Genomic DNA, 15,601 nt, shown 5'->3' on the forward strand with positions numbered 1-15,601 from the left:
ACCACTACGAACTACTCAAAGAACGAATAACAAAGGAGATTAAGAACTGAACATGACTGGGAAATGGGAATGGATGAGGATTTCAATAAGTTGTATGCATAAATACGAATGCTAGTACCCATGAGCATTGGAGGATGCAGGCGGGGGGGGGGGGGGGGGCACAGTCGGTCCATGCCCCCATTTGAGAAGCAAAATAAAAATTTGTAATGTAAAAATGCAAGTCAATCTTCATCATTTCATAATTTCAAATCAATACTCGTTTCTTCATCATTTTGAGTTATTTTAAGAAATATACAAGTAATTTGCTCAGCCATTTCATGATATTAAGAGAAGTCATAACAAATATTGAATAATGAACATTGCTTTATCCAAGTTTCCATCCTCATGATTTTGCGTTCCCAATGCCTCGGTCATATTTGCTCTACGGCGGCCGTACGGTGAGTCGGAAACACCCGTTTTATCCATTTTTATTCAGACCACGTGTTTGTAGCTATTACAAAAAAAAATGTTAAAACGGTTGTTTTTGACTCGCCGCACGGCCGTCATAGAGCAAAAATGACCGAGGTAAGGTCAGGGAATGTTGCAGGAGTTCACCCCCCCCCCTCCACTTAGATTAAAGAAAAATTGCTTGTAATTTTTTTGTTATGTAAAGACCTAATGGGGGGGGGGGAGTGAAAACCTCTGTCAAATTTTCATTGAACTCGAACTCTACCTTTCAAAAATTCTGCGTACGCTACTGCAAAAGCTAGAGCTATTGGAGCTATACGTAGCGTAAAGAGAATTTTGTTTCATAGCGGCAAAGCTCTGCCTCAAGTACCTTGTATTGTGTATGCTTGCGCGCACATGGTATCTATTAAACTGATATTAAGCGTGCGGGTATACCGCAAGAACGATACTGAGTCGTGACTAAACTTTTCTGAGGACTAATTCGGAGGAATCACGTACAAGTGACAATGCGGCCGTATTTGTCAGCGCTTTTGGAATTATTATAGGCACGGTTGTAGTCACATCTTCAGGAGCGAACAGAGCTCTGCAAGCTGATTCAGTGGGTCCAGCGCCTGTAGACGTTGTGCGCGGTCGCCGCGGTTGATCGAACGCTTTGACGGATCGCATTTTACTTCCGCTGGTAGCCCAAACAAAATTTATTTCCCTTTCCATCTTTGTCAGGAATTTACGGGAATTATATACATATTTTTGGAAGCTCACATCATCAGGTACTAATACCTTGGTCACATTTGCTCTAGGGCGGCCGTACGGCGAGTCGAATGCAGCCGTTTTATTCATTTTTATACAAACCACATTATGTAGCTCGTACATAAAATGTTAAAACGGCTGTTATTGACTCGCCGTACGGCCGCCGTATAGCAAATGTGACGAAGGTGTAAGCATGAATAAGCGATTCGCCGGAGCAAAATTTTTGCGTCCAGGTTCTTGTCCCTTTGAATACTTGTCACGCCTTCCAACCAATTAATTACGGCACACATCGTCATTCATTATACTAGTAGTTGCACCCTCACAACATTTCACGGCAAACAATTGAGGTATGGAACTTCTCTACACGCGCCAATAAATTCCTCTAGGCTTGCCAGCCCAATGCCCGGGAACAATAGAAGTGCCAGAACGCGACTGCACGGGCTCGTTATGTCACTCCGCGATGATCGCAAGGGTGCTCTATTGATATGCAAATTCAACCTCATTAACTTCGTGGCGTGCAAGCCCGTGCATGAAAAGTAATGAGGGCGTGCAAACGCGTTTGCACACCCCTCCCGGATATTGACGTCCCGCCTTAATTGGTCAAGGGTACCGGTTTGTTTCCAATACTTAAGGGTAGGATTACACATGCCAATACTTGTTAAGGGGTGCATTTTCAGAGCATGGAAAATACTTTTTAGAGTGCTTTTCGAAACCCCATTTTCACGCATGGTATCAACTCGTCAAAGGAAGTGCCCTCCCCCCCCTGGGGTCTTCCACTAACCTCTCTGCATACGAAACATTCTAGTGGGAAGGTGCACATGATCGTTACAGCAAAGAACACCCTTGCTATGTTGACCAAGACATCGTTATAGCAGTAATTCTCGAGTAAATCACCTGACAATATCAAAATTAATAAAAAAATAACACAAAATGAATGTTAAGGGGCCACTAAAAGAACAATCCATCTGACCCAGGTCACAGCACAACCAGTCACTTCAATGTCATGGGTTTGAAATACATCCCACCGCTGCCACCATAAGTAGAATCATCTAATTATGGAATGGATTAACACTGTCAAAAGTACAACATTTCCTCCTGACGGAATGAAATGCGCACTACATATTTTCTTAGGGTACAACAAACAATACCTGGAGACTTTCAGACGAAATGGACATCATTTACAAACTATCTGCAAAGGAATAGTTACTATATGCAGTGCCTGAATATGAGAGGCTGGCAGGCAGGTACTGGATGAATTTCTATCATAGATATTTTGAAAGATGAATGATCACTTGGTCTCCAAAGCTGGAGTGATTCCTGTCTGACAGACAAGTTTGCAATTATGATTTGACAACAGCTGCAATTTGAAATTCAATTTTGAATCCTGGACTTAATTACTAGCTGCATCTAAAGACATGAAATAAACACCAAGTGATTAAAGGTGTGTTTTCAGGTCTAGTATTGACTTAATTAGATGGCATCATGTGATGCAAATATATGGTTTGCAAACAGAGGTTATATGAATGATGAGAATCATAAAAGACAGGAAAAGACATGACTGGGAGGCACATAAGAGCATTACTGTTGTAAACTGTAATCAATAAGCAGAACATTGCAGCCATGTTTCATTCAACATGATGGCCTGTGATTCTCAAAAGAGGTTTAACATGAAGTACAAAACCCTGGATTATGCAGATTTTTTTTGCATTATCACGCTTCTCTTTTAGTGCCCTCTGCTGAAAGCGCCCATTCAATTGGATTTTTCTTAGTCTACGAAATGACATACAAAGTTCTGAAAAGTTTGTGGTTTTGTACCATCGTACAATTGAAACCTCTTTTAAGAATACAGGCCATAGTAGGGTTATTCTTGAAAGAGGTTTCAATCGTACCAGAGTACAAAACCATGAACTATGCAGAACTTTTGTCAGCCATTGAAATTCTGTTACTTGAATGTGGCTGAGAAGTTTTTTTCATAACAAATTTTGATGAAAGAGGAGCCATCAACATTCAATTCAATTCATTATGTAGGCCATCACACACTTTGCTGAGTCTACAATTATATGACAACTTATAGCCATTTATCTTTTTTCTCATAGTAACAAGTAACGTTATTCTATTAAGATTCAGATTGAACAGAGGTACAGTAAAATATCAATCAAGGTCAAGTGGCTCAAAGCAAAGTTGTCAAACTTGATTCTAAAGACGCGATAGCTTAGTCGGTAAAGCAGGGGAATCATCAAATCGCGGTGACCCGGCTTCGATTCCCTCTTTGTGCCCTAGTGCCCTTTGGTAAGGCATTAATCCTCATTACCAGGTCCCTCAGAGAGGACCTTAAGCTGTTGGTCCTCTGGTTGCTTAATTGTTTCCAAGCAGTCAGGTAAAAAATCACCACCATCTACCATTTGTGCCACCCAAGTATTGAGTACACTTACCTTGTGTATGGCCGGTGAATGTTACATAACCACATATACCAATGACGGCACACATTATACCAGCACCAAAGACAGATATGTGTGTAACCTTTGCCCATCTACTACTAGTCGCTTGCTCCAAAGAATCATAAACCAAGAAGGAATTGTGCTGACAGATAAAAGCTGCAGGTTAAGAGTGAAAAGAGAAAGAAAGAAAAATAAAGGTTTTCCTCATTTAATTAGCAAATTTAATTACCCTTTGTCTCTTTGCATAAAATACACTATTAAGTCTAGTAATTTTGATATCGAATGGGCCCTACCATGGTGACAATGGTCAACAACCAATTAAATCAAAGTTACCATAATAGTAGCTTTTATGAAACATGGCCCTAGAATCAATTTAAAATTTTATTTTAAAGAATTTACATAAATGCAGAAAAAAGAAATGAGCATATATCAGAATTAATTTCACAAAACAGTCATAATGCCATCATCATCATCGTCATCATCATCATCATCATCATCATCATCATCATCATCATCATCATCATCCTCATCATCATCATCATCATCATCATAGTCATCATCATCATCACCATCATCATATAATCATCATCATCATCATCGTCATCATCATCATCATAATCATCATCATCATCATCGTCATCATCATCATAATCTTCATCATCGTATTCGTCATCATTATCATCATTCTCATTGTTGTCGTCATCATCATTGTCATCATCATCACTATCAATGTCCTTACCAAACATGATGATTCCTATGCTCTCAAAGAATGTAGGTTTTCCAAATGCCCAGGCACCTTCTGTATGGGGTCTGTTTACAGCAAAAAATAAAAAGTGAAAATCAAGTTTCCAAATATAAGTCTTTCATCAAATATAATTGCAAATAATTCATCATAATACATCATTGGTTCTCACTATTATTTTTAATGGGACACACAACATGCACTAGGTATATGCTTTATATAACCACTAAATATTCAGTCCAAAATTTTACAAGGAAACTTTAACTTGGGTGAAAACTTCGGTTTTTGGTTTCTCTCTAAAATAACACTGTTATCAAAACTTCAAGAAACTACAATTAACTAAATGAAAGCACTGTAAAATAATTCACAATCTGCAATACTCCAACTACTAGTATACAAAATCAGTATTGCAGTCATACTATTTGTTTGCAGTGTATGTGATATAACAACAGTTTTCCCTTTTCTGTTTAGGTTACTTGTAAAAATGAGTTAAAGTTTATACTCACACATCCATTGTTGCCAATCTAACGATGACAATGATCATTATAAAGACAAGTAATACAAGTGAAACTACAGCAATCTAAAAAGTAGAAAGCATAAAAATATGTATAATTTATTTATTTGTAGTTTTATTCACACCGGTAGCACCGCCATCAGTTACAAAATTGCTTTCTACAACGGCCATGTCGTCATAACATTCAATTTGTTACAAGTATATATAAATATATATAATACTTACATAATCAATACCATGTATATGAATAAATACATATGTAATGACCCAAAATAATAAAGAAATAAAAACATATCTAAAATCTAACAAATGAATCAATACATTTAAGCAAAGTAATATTAAAGAACAAAACATTCATATTTATTCATAAATCAAAGCCACTTTTCAAAACTACATAATCGGGGTTATTATTCATGATTACTTAAAATTTAACTTTCATGTAGTGTGTAGTAGTTTAATTAACAAATCTCTTTCAATATCATTAGCCAGTTCTAGATTTAAACCCATTTTCACCTTATCTGTCGTAGTACAAGACTATGATGATCAACATACTTCTAAAATTGTGCATAAAGAAAATTAAATGAAAAATTCATATAATTTTCTTTTAGTTACAAAATAGAATAGGTGTAAGTATTCACAATTGAATTGTCCGATCCTTAAAATAAAAGGAATTTCTCCTTTCCGACCCCCCACCCCCCCTCCCCCCCCAAAAAAAATATGGTTTCCTACCTTGACTAATTTTGTTACATTTTTGTAGAGTGAGACAGGAAGGTTGAACAAAACAGTAACAATGCTGATCACAAAATAGCGGTTGGCAAGAACATTTGTTTCTGTTATTGGAAGAGGAAAGAAAATATAAGTGATAAGAGAAAATATTGGTATCCATATTCCATAGGAGAAAGAGAGGAAAAGATAGAAGGAGTAAGGAGGGAAGGAAGGGGAGAGGGGGAAAACGGGAGAAATAGAGGGAGAGAGGGGAGGAGCCTGAGGGGGGGGGGGAGAGTTATCAGGAAGGCCCTCTACAAAAATGAAAGAATTTAGGCATTAAGAAAAAGAAAGCAAAATGTGAGGTATGAGAAAATCAAGAATGTAAGAAATGTAACAAGCAAAAGTAGAATATTTCTCTGAAGATCATATAATAAGCAAATCATGCAGTGAAACTGTGGAAATATAAATTAAGTAAAGGAAAATGAGAAGGAAGGTGAATTTGAAACAATTATAACATTTTATGATTTCTAAGATTAAATCTTTATTTCTAAAACAGAATAACATGATAAATAAACCATCTTCAAGGATAAGAAAATGAATTCAAGAATGGATTCTATTTATATTCATAAGATGACACAGGTGCACATAATAATATACTGAAGTAACACAATCATTGATGATATATTCAAAGTGCCATTCAGGCTTACACACGGAGTACAGCAGAGCGTTGTGCATGCCATAATTACACATCGATGGGGAACATTTTCATTAGCGTTACAATACAATGATTGTAAAAACACCTGCTTCAGTATATGGAGGATGAATTGATAGCTAGAATTCCCAAAGGTCATTTTCATATCCCACCTCTAAAATAACAATTTAGGTGTGCCAGAGATGCAATTCACTGGCTACAAAGCTTCACAGATCATATCAAATTGTAACAATTTTTTTTCATAATAACATAATTTTCCCTTGGGTATAATCACAAGGCATTTTTTATCATATCAAATGTCAGCATTATGTGTTGTTTCAAAACAAAAAAATCATTCCTCATTCCTCACTGAAATGAGTGGAAGTGTTTCACTATTCAAGTATTTGGAATAGGTTTATATATTGCACTGTTTGTCTGGTTTTCTTTCCCCTTTCCTTTCGAGGCCTCCATCAATTTCAAGCTCTAAGCTGGATGATGTCTCCCACATTTCAAAATGTATTATGTTGATTTATGTATATGTATAACTTTTTCCTGCTATTTGTTTCAATAATAAAAGAGAGATATATCAGGTATAATTATGATTTAATTAGAATGTTAGAATGTATGTATGCATATGTTATTCATTATGTCATTTGTTTATTGTTATGTTATGCTGAGAAAAAATGATAACACTTATATACTTTTGTTATTGGAATGTGGAAATAAATAAATCAAATCAAATAAAAATAAATTGGCTAAATATAGATCAGAAGATAATGCTGCTTTCTACATTATTAAATTATTTTCTTAATTATTCATCTACGAGACCAGGTTTAGATTTAGTCTATTTTACAGTGCCATATCGAAGAAAAAAAATGCCTATGAAAATTAGCAATGAAATCATGTTTCATTTTAACTTCTGGTGCAGGAGGCCCCTTGGTTGGTCATCAAATTAAAACCTCAAATGTTTGTGTTACCTTTGCCATTTTTGCACCTCTGCAGTACACCCAGTGTCCTTCACTCTAAATTCCAAGGATTTAAAATAAATCCAGATCGGCTGTGAATAGTGACCAGCGGAATATTAGATTTAGATTTAAACCTTGTTGATTTAAATATAAATCTAAAAAGATTTGACTTTAAATCTTTTGAGCTTTAAAAGTTAATCCTTAAGATTTAAAATGAGTTCTAAATTCGGCTGGTCACTATTCACAGCCGATCTGGATTTATTTTAAATCCTTGGAATTTAGAGTGTACCTTCCTCAAAACACTATTGCTGTAGTATGATAGTATTGTATTCATACCATTTGCTTTCCCTCTCAGAGATGTGTATAACCATGGACCTATTACAATATGTTCATGGTATAACATAATTTGTCTGAATAGAATATTAGAAGTACATCACATCAATCACATGAATAATTCATTTTAAAATATCTTACCTGCAAGAATGCTTGCAAAGACCTTAGTGATAGTATCTCCTATAATGATGTTATATCCAATCATAGCTGGGGGGCAAATGGTGAAAAAAATGATTCAATTGAATACAGTACCTATATATTTTCGCATGTTAAATGCAAATGCTTTTCTTTTTTTTTCAGTAAAGGATTCTATAAAATAAAAAAAAAATGAGAGTGAGGGGGCAGACCAGTCATAGAAAAGTTGCTATATGAAAATGAATAAATGATCAAGTATGGTGACAAATTTTGTTGTTGATAATAATCATAATAATATTTTTCAATAAACTGAATCAATGAAAATCAAATGAATTAAACTAAACATCATTATAATTACAGAGCATTGTCAAACACAATTTATTTTCTCTTGCAAATGAATATAAAGATATGTGAAATCATAATATTTTACAATCTAGTCCAATATATGCATTGTATGAAACTTTACCAATTAAAAACCGCACAAATATAAAATTGATATATAAATACCTATAAATGGGTAGACAAATTGAACAACAGAAAGGGCATAATAGCCTGGTATTCCCAATGCTGATTCTGTCATTTCTGCATAGGTTTTTGTTCCGGTAAGCTCTCCAATAGTTATCATAAGCCGAAGAGAATAATCTGAAAAAAAGAAAGATTGTCAGTTAACAAACAGTTTAAAATGTTTTCTATCTTATTTCAATGAAAAGAATAAACAAAAATGGGATATCAATTTAATAAGATTAGAATCTGAATAAGAACAAATACATATTTGATCCCAAATTTTACTTTAAAATGAAATCAAACAGGGTTTGAATATAATAAGATCAGAATCTGAATAAGGACTAATATATATTTCATCCCAAATGTTTATTTTAAAATGAAATCATAAGCATATGCACATTAAGTGTAGAAAAAAAGACATTCTAATTCAGGAATCACTGTGAAAATCAAATAAATGCATTCTGGGGGTGGTCAAAAAGTATATTAAATACATTTATTTAACTTTTAAACAGATATCTTTTTAAATAAATAGGCATCCCATTCACTGTCATCTTTCACTCTTTAACATTCATAAGCATATGTGGCACCTATAATTACCTATTGTCTGTGAATTATAACTAGACTTATCCATACCATTGATGCATGAGGAAAGAGAACAGTGAACTTAAAAAACAATTTTAAACAAAAGTTATGACACCTTTGGCTTCTCATACTTTAAGCAAAGACTTAGATTAACCATGGCTTATGGGGTGTTGCAAGAAAGTTACCTTCAAATCCAAATCAATTTAAGTCCCAAGATCAAGCATAAGTCGTTTGATTAAACATAAACTTGAACTTGAATTGTGTTCAATTGAAACTCAACTTCCTATGTCCCACTGTATTTGAGTTGCAAATGAATGTGAGTTTCTTGCAACTTTATAAAATGGATTAATATAATCTATAACAAACATGTTTAATATACCTGTAATGCCACAAATGACCACTAGAAGAATGAGACCAAGAGGAAGGCCTGCTTTCATAAACGCATATGGAATACCTGCAGGGGGGGGGGGAATAAAGAAGGAAAGACTTTGAATATTTAGGAAAACTTCTCCTGATTCGGGATGATGATAATATTTAAGACAATAAGAAGTAACAGAAGATTCAAACTATTATCAACCCACTTTTTTTTTGGGGGGGGTTGGGTGGGGGAAAATTTTCACAGACTACAGTGGAATTTGAATTGATTTCATGGTAGATTTAGAATATCCCTACTGGAAAGAACAGTGTCCCCCAGTGTTTACCACAGTGTGTTCTTGTGGAACACAATGTGAAATCACCCTCACACTGTAAAATTTGAGCATTCCAACAGTGTGAATCACATATTCACACAGTCAACCATGTGAACATGCTGTGAACAGTCACACTGTCGAAGTGTCCACAGTGTGGAAATATCTTCACACTGTTGAATTCAAGCATTTTAACAGTGTATTTTAACAGGTTTTTTTTCTTCACATAATCCACTATGTGAACACACTGTGATCATACTGTGCGACACTGTGTTCTTTCTAGCATCGATGATGGTGATGACTGATTATAGTTGGTGCCTGTTATGTACTATGAAAACAGGGATAATTTATATATTTTAATGATATGACAGGTATAACTTTGTGATTGTGCGAAAAATATATTTTTTATGTAATATGTTTAAGGTAATTTTCTACTCCTGTACACTTAGAAAGTATCCTATCCATATCCAATAACTTGTTCATCAATCATCAGATACAGGAAATAACAAGAACATTTTATTGAGGGAAATTAATATACTGGTTTTAAAATACAACTCAACATTTTACTGCCTATACATGATATTGATACTGTACTGATGATAACACTTAATATCACAAATACACTGTTCAAAACCTACATGACTGTGAAAGACAATGACCCAAACTCGGGAGAAATATTTAACACCCCTCTTGAAAACCCCACTAAATATGTTCTTATATATTTTCCCCAGATACACATATCTGCACTGTGCATGTATTCATTTATATTTTACCACACTTATGATGTATCTGTGAGGGTTTAAAGTTTAAACCTCTTTTGTGATTCTGGAATGATTAGCTTAGAATTTTATGAATCTTAACATAAAGGTGTTGTGACCCAATATAGGGAAATCACAATATTATAGTCAAAGCAAAATAATTATTTATCTAGGGCTTCTGATACATGAATTATACAATCAATTCCATGATGATTGTAATTTTGTAATCAACAATAAATTCATGAGAAAATCATTTAATGAAAATTACAATTGTCTGTAAATATTGACTGAATGTATACATGCTACAGAATCCCAGTAATGATTGTTTTATGAAACGATGTGCTTCATGATTATGTTATTAACATTTTAAGGATATTAAATTTTTAGTTGAGATATGATCTTTGAAATAAATAACAACATAGAAAGTCAGTAGAGGGTCTCATGTACTCTATTACCGTACTTAAATGACCCAAATTCATGTAAATCAGGATTAGAAGATGGAAAAACTATGTAAAAGATATTTTACATTATTGATGGAATTCGAACCATTATAAAACTTGATAGTAATAAAAGAAAGTTTGGAAAAGACTAGAGAGGAAAGCTCAGATTGGGAGGAGAGATGTGCAGATATAATGAAATACAGAGAGACAGAAAGACAGGAGGAGGAAAGACACAGAAAGAGAGAGAGGGAAAGCTAGCAGGAAGATTAGAAAGCTCAGATACAGTGGCGTATCTAGGATTTTCCACAGGGGGGGCAAAACCGTCCGCCAAAAAATTTGACAAGCAAAAAAAAAAAAAAAAAAAGGTCTTCAAGCTCGTCAGGGGAGGGGGGGCAATGAACGTCTTCAAGCTCGTCAGGGGGGGGCAAAAAAGGTTTTCAAGCTCCTCAGGGGGGCAGGGATACGTCCTTTGCATGGGTTGTGACTCGTCAGGGGGGGCAGACTGCCCCCTCTGCCCCCCCCCCCCCCCCCCCCGTAGGTACGCTAGTGCTCAGATACATATTTATACTGAGAGGTAGCAAGGAAAACTAAGAAGGAATTAAAAAGAATGAAAGAAAGAAGAACAAAGACAGAGCGGAAAGGGTGGGGGGTCTGGGAGGAGGAGAGATAAGAGCGAGGGAACGATGCATAGCAAATCAGCCATTCTGCAAGATATTAAGAGACACATTTATACACACAGGATATCAAGCATGGATTTAGCAAAATAATAACAGGAAACAAAATTAGATGTTTAGATAAAGTGAGAAAAAATCAAGAGAAGGAGAGAACAGATTGGAGATAATTCAGCCATAATCATATCATTCACATCCATTTGATTCTTTATGCTTTTTTCACTAAATTATTTTTCTGAAAATATCAATAAAAATTCATGTTGTATTCATTCACTTTTAGAATATGACAAATAATGAACAGCTATTTCAAAGATTTCCACAAACGTCATAATTTTTCCATGATACAAGAACAAAGACATCCAATTCACAAGGGCTATCAATAATTCAGTTGTGTTATATGGAATAAAGACAACAAATTCACAGACAGATAAGATTGTGTGTTTGGAGTAAAAAAAAAAAAAGTGTATAATCATATCAGACATGACTCTATAATTGAATATGTTTAAGTCATTGAATTCTGAATATATAGGTGATATCCAGGATACATAGCAAAAGGATACAGATAGAAGGCAGGAGGGCAGGGCCAGGGCACAAATGGTTTTGGAAGCAGGGGCTGAGCCAAAGGTGGGGGGGGGGTTGTGACCATGCAAAAAATCACAATCATGTGGTAATTCTTATGATTTTGTACGCATTTACTCAAAATTTTAATTAGTATTCATTAATGTTTATTCATAATTTAAGGGCATCTGAAGATATTCTCTTCAGTTTACGAAACTTTACCTTTTTCTAAATAGTACAAAAAGAAAACCTATTTTAATTGTTTCAGTATTCAATTTGAACCCATGTAATTTAAAATGTTGCACTCTACTTGCCAAAAATAAAGATATGTCGCAAACTGTAGGGAAAGATAGAAGGGCATAAAACATGTATCAGTAGTGTATTTGGACTGGGTCACTGAATTTCCAATAGGAGGGAAGGGTTACGGTGTCTGCTTGAGGGAGATATGCAAGACTAGGAAATTACAATTTGTTTACACATAATATCCACAATATTCACAGACAGATTTTGAAAGTATAGTAATGCATTACCCATAATAACAACAGAACATCCTTTAATAAATAAAATAAAAAAATGAAACAATCAGAGAAAGAGAGAAAAGAGAGCGAGATCAAATGTAAATATATGTATGTTATATGACTTAGAAATGACAATAAAATAATAAAGAATAATTGATGAAGTAATATATAATTCATATCTAATGATATACTTTGCAATAATAAAAATAATTTTTTTTTAGGCAAACAATGATACAATTAGGACACAACCTTCAGTTCTCCCTCAAATCTGAACAACATCTTTCAGCATATTTTCCTTGCTATTCCCCCAGTTCATCACAGACAACAATGGAGAATACAGAAAACCATTGTGGAAGAAGTGTATGGGATCCTGTTTATATTTACCTTTCAGTATGTTGGAACCATGGGTTCCAGCAAAAAGCCTAAAATGTATGTGAATTACGTAATCAAAGCATGGAGCTATTATAGCTCCATGATCACATGGTACAATGCCTACCACACAAGTAAGACTTTCCAGAGAGGTCGAAGTGTTATTCTTCTACCTCTACAACTCCTCCATTGATGTAGTCATGCAAAGTCATACAATGTCATTCATTTCAACACTTTCACCGCAGGAAACAGAATGAGTAAAATCAACACTGGTATACCCAGGTCGATTTAACCATGTCACCTCTATCTCCTTGATTTAACTACGCAATATTCTCTCTCTAAACGATGTCTTCTCCTTAGCTTCCATGTTATGTGCAATAATGAATGATATGACAAAAAGTATGGGACCATTGGTATGGTTAGCTAAAGTTTAATAGCAAAAAGTAAATAAGTAAAACGCAGGATATATTTGCCTCTTCACCTCACCGAATGTATGGGACTTTTAGCCAAAAAAATTGCCAATTAGTTATTGATATTTATTTCTAGTTAGATATTGTTTGAAATTCTTGAAGTTGCAACAGATCCATGCAGGAAGCAGGTTAAAGATTGAAAATTCAAGAGGGCAATTAAGAATCTAAATTCCATCTAAAAGGCCATGGTAAATCCAAACAGTGATTATATGGGAAAAAGTTGAATTTTCAAGACAATATCGATGTCTTTAGGATATATCTATGAGATATGATTAGCTTTTGACAGCACACCATGCATTCGAGGAAGTCATGCATTAGCTTTGTAAATGATATTAACATGTTTGTTAATTTCATATCCATAACTGTATCTCTCAGCTGTTACTGTGTTGTGCTGTTCTAATTTATTTCATAGTTATGTTTTCTTATATAATACTTTCCCTGTTAGAAACCATCTACTAGTATTATGTTTTGTTTCAATATTCTTACCAATGTAACATTATTATTTTGTTCTATTGAGACCAAGTGATAAAAATAACCATATATGGCATATTGTAGCAAAACTGACACTGTCACATAATTTTTGGATTGATTTATTACTGGCCTATCTACACGCACTTATTTTGCATATCAAAGAAGTATGCAAGGTTATGAATAAGCCCTATCCATAAATCAGAATTTTCAAATTAACCCAAATTTCTGATCTTTCAAATTACCCCTGATTCTGTTTTTCTTGAATGAAGATACAGTTAGTAGGATATTTCCTGGGGTTCATTATTAAGGAGATTTTACTCCGGAGTGAATTTGGGATTTTTTTCCCCCGCAAAATATGATTTTGGTGAATAATTATGTTCATTTTCATAACATTATTCAAATTCTGATTTCCCATTTTTAGCATTGATACTGATAATTACGAAATATTCATAAGACTTTTTTTTTTACTTTAGTGATAATCAGTCTTATCACGGTTTTAATGAATATAAAATACCTGTATTCATATACACGTATGAGATAGGGCTAGTGTCAGACTAGTTGGAATTTTTAATATTTCATTGCCCAATTTTACTAATACTAGTATAGACAACATATGGAGAAAGGTCAACTCTTTGTGTAAGGCTGCTATGATTTGATTCCAGTAAAAGCAGAAATGAAAATATAAATATTTATATCAGTTACAGGTTGACCAAAATCAATTAAAGAATATGGGAGTTATGATTTCATTAACATTTTATTTCTATTTTTTATATTTCTGGTATTCTACCCCAGTCAGAAGACGCAATTTACATTCTTAATAATAATTGCCATGAAAATAACCCATGCTAAGCATGTTCATTTTAAAAATAAACAAACAAAAAAGAATAGGAATCATTGTTCTTGGATAACCTACCAATGATTGCTGATCTTAGGATAATGTTGGCGGTGTTAAGACTGGCTCCAATTATCCCACTCCTGACACCACATTGAATAATTTTTTTACCCATGTTTTCTTACTATTACTAACAACCCTGAAGTTATATGATCCATTATGATCCATTATGATTGAAATTACTCATCCTAGGATACTGTTGGTGATGTTTAGACTTGCTCCAATGATCCCACTCCTGACATCACATTGAATAACCACATTGAATAACCAATATTCTTTCTAATAATTCCCCCAAATCCACCGATGGTTAAAGGATTTCCTTTAAAAATAAAAAAATAAAAATAAAACCCCAAGTGATAATATAAATAATGAATCAAAGTCCTTGAAAAACCTACCAATGATTCCGGATCCTAGGATACTGTTGGTGGTGTTCAGACTGGCCCCAGATATCCCGCTTCTCACATCTCGTTTATCCCCCTCCTCAAGGTCGTTCACTGGTACCCCATCGGCCGTGGCTTCGGCCTGGACCAGTCCTGCCTTGTCATGGGTTGGTACCTGATGAGGTACGTCATATGGGATAGGCTGCAAAAGACAGAAGGATAGTTATATAAATTTTTTTTTATTAACCTCACTCTTGACATATCCCTTAGGCATTCGCTAGTACGCCATTGGCTGTAGCTTATTAGGCTTGGAACAGTCCTCCTGTGTCATGTACCTGGGCAGGTACATCATGGGATAGGCTGCAAAAGAGGAGGGGAAAAGTTACATCAAAAGACATTATTGGTACTCCAATCTGCTGAGCTGTGGGAATCTGCCAGGATCAACCTCCCTGCCTTCTCATTATGTGGGGTGTACTTCAAAAAAAGGATAATTGTGGTACCTCAAAGGAAACTGTAAGAAGATGTATGAGCTTGCGGCATACGTCACAGTCAAGAATTTTGTGGTTTCTAATTCTGTGGAAG

General features: G+C 34.7%; 1 protein-coding gene across 1 annotated transcript; it reads right to left on the minus strand.

The window, feature by feature from the left end:
* Window positions 1-1,888: 1,888 nt before the first annotated feature.
* LOC129274295 (putative sodium-coupled neutral amino acid transporter 11) lies at window positions 1,889-15,217 on the minus strand. The gene is made up of 10 exons (XM_064108272.1): window positions 15,035-15,217; window positions 12,450-12,470; window positions 9,186-9,260; window positions 8,228-8,362; window positions 7,727-7,792; window positions 5,618-5,718; window positions 4,881-4,954; window positions 4,372-4,442; window positions 3,627-3,788; window positions 1,889-2,088 (listed from the first exon to the last, which is right to left on the minus strand). The coding sequence occupies exons 2-10, from the start codon at window positions 12,451-12,453 to the stop codon at window positions 1,889-1,891; spliced, it is 888 nt and encodes a 295-aa protein (XP_063964342.1). The 5' UTR covers window positions 12,454-12,470; window positions 15,035-15,217.
* Window positions 15,218-15,601: the final 384 nt, after the last annotated feature.

This window comes from Lytechinus pictus, chromosome 13 (assembly GCF_037042905.1).
Source record: "Lytechinus pictus isolate F3 Inbred chromosome 13, Lp3.0, whole genome shotgun sequence".
Taxonomy (NCBI): domain Eukaryota; kingdom Metazoa; phylum Echinodermata; class Echinoidea; order Temnopleuroida; family Toxopneustidae; genus Lytechinus; species Lytechinus pictus.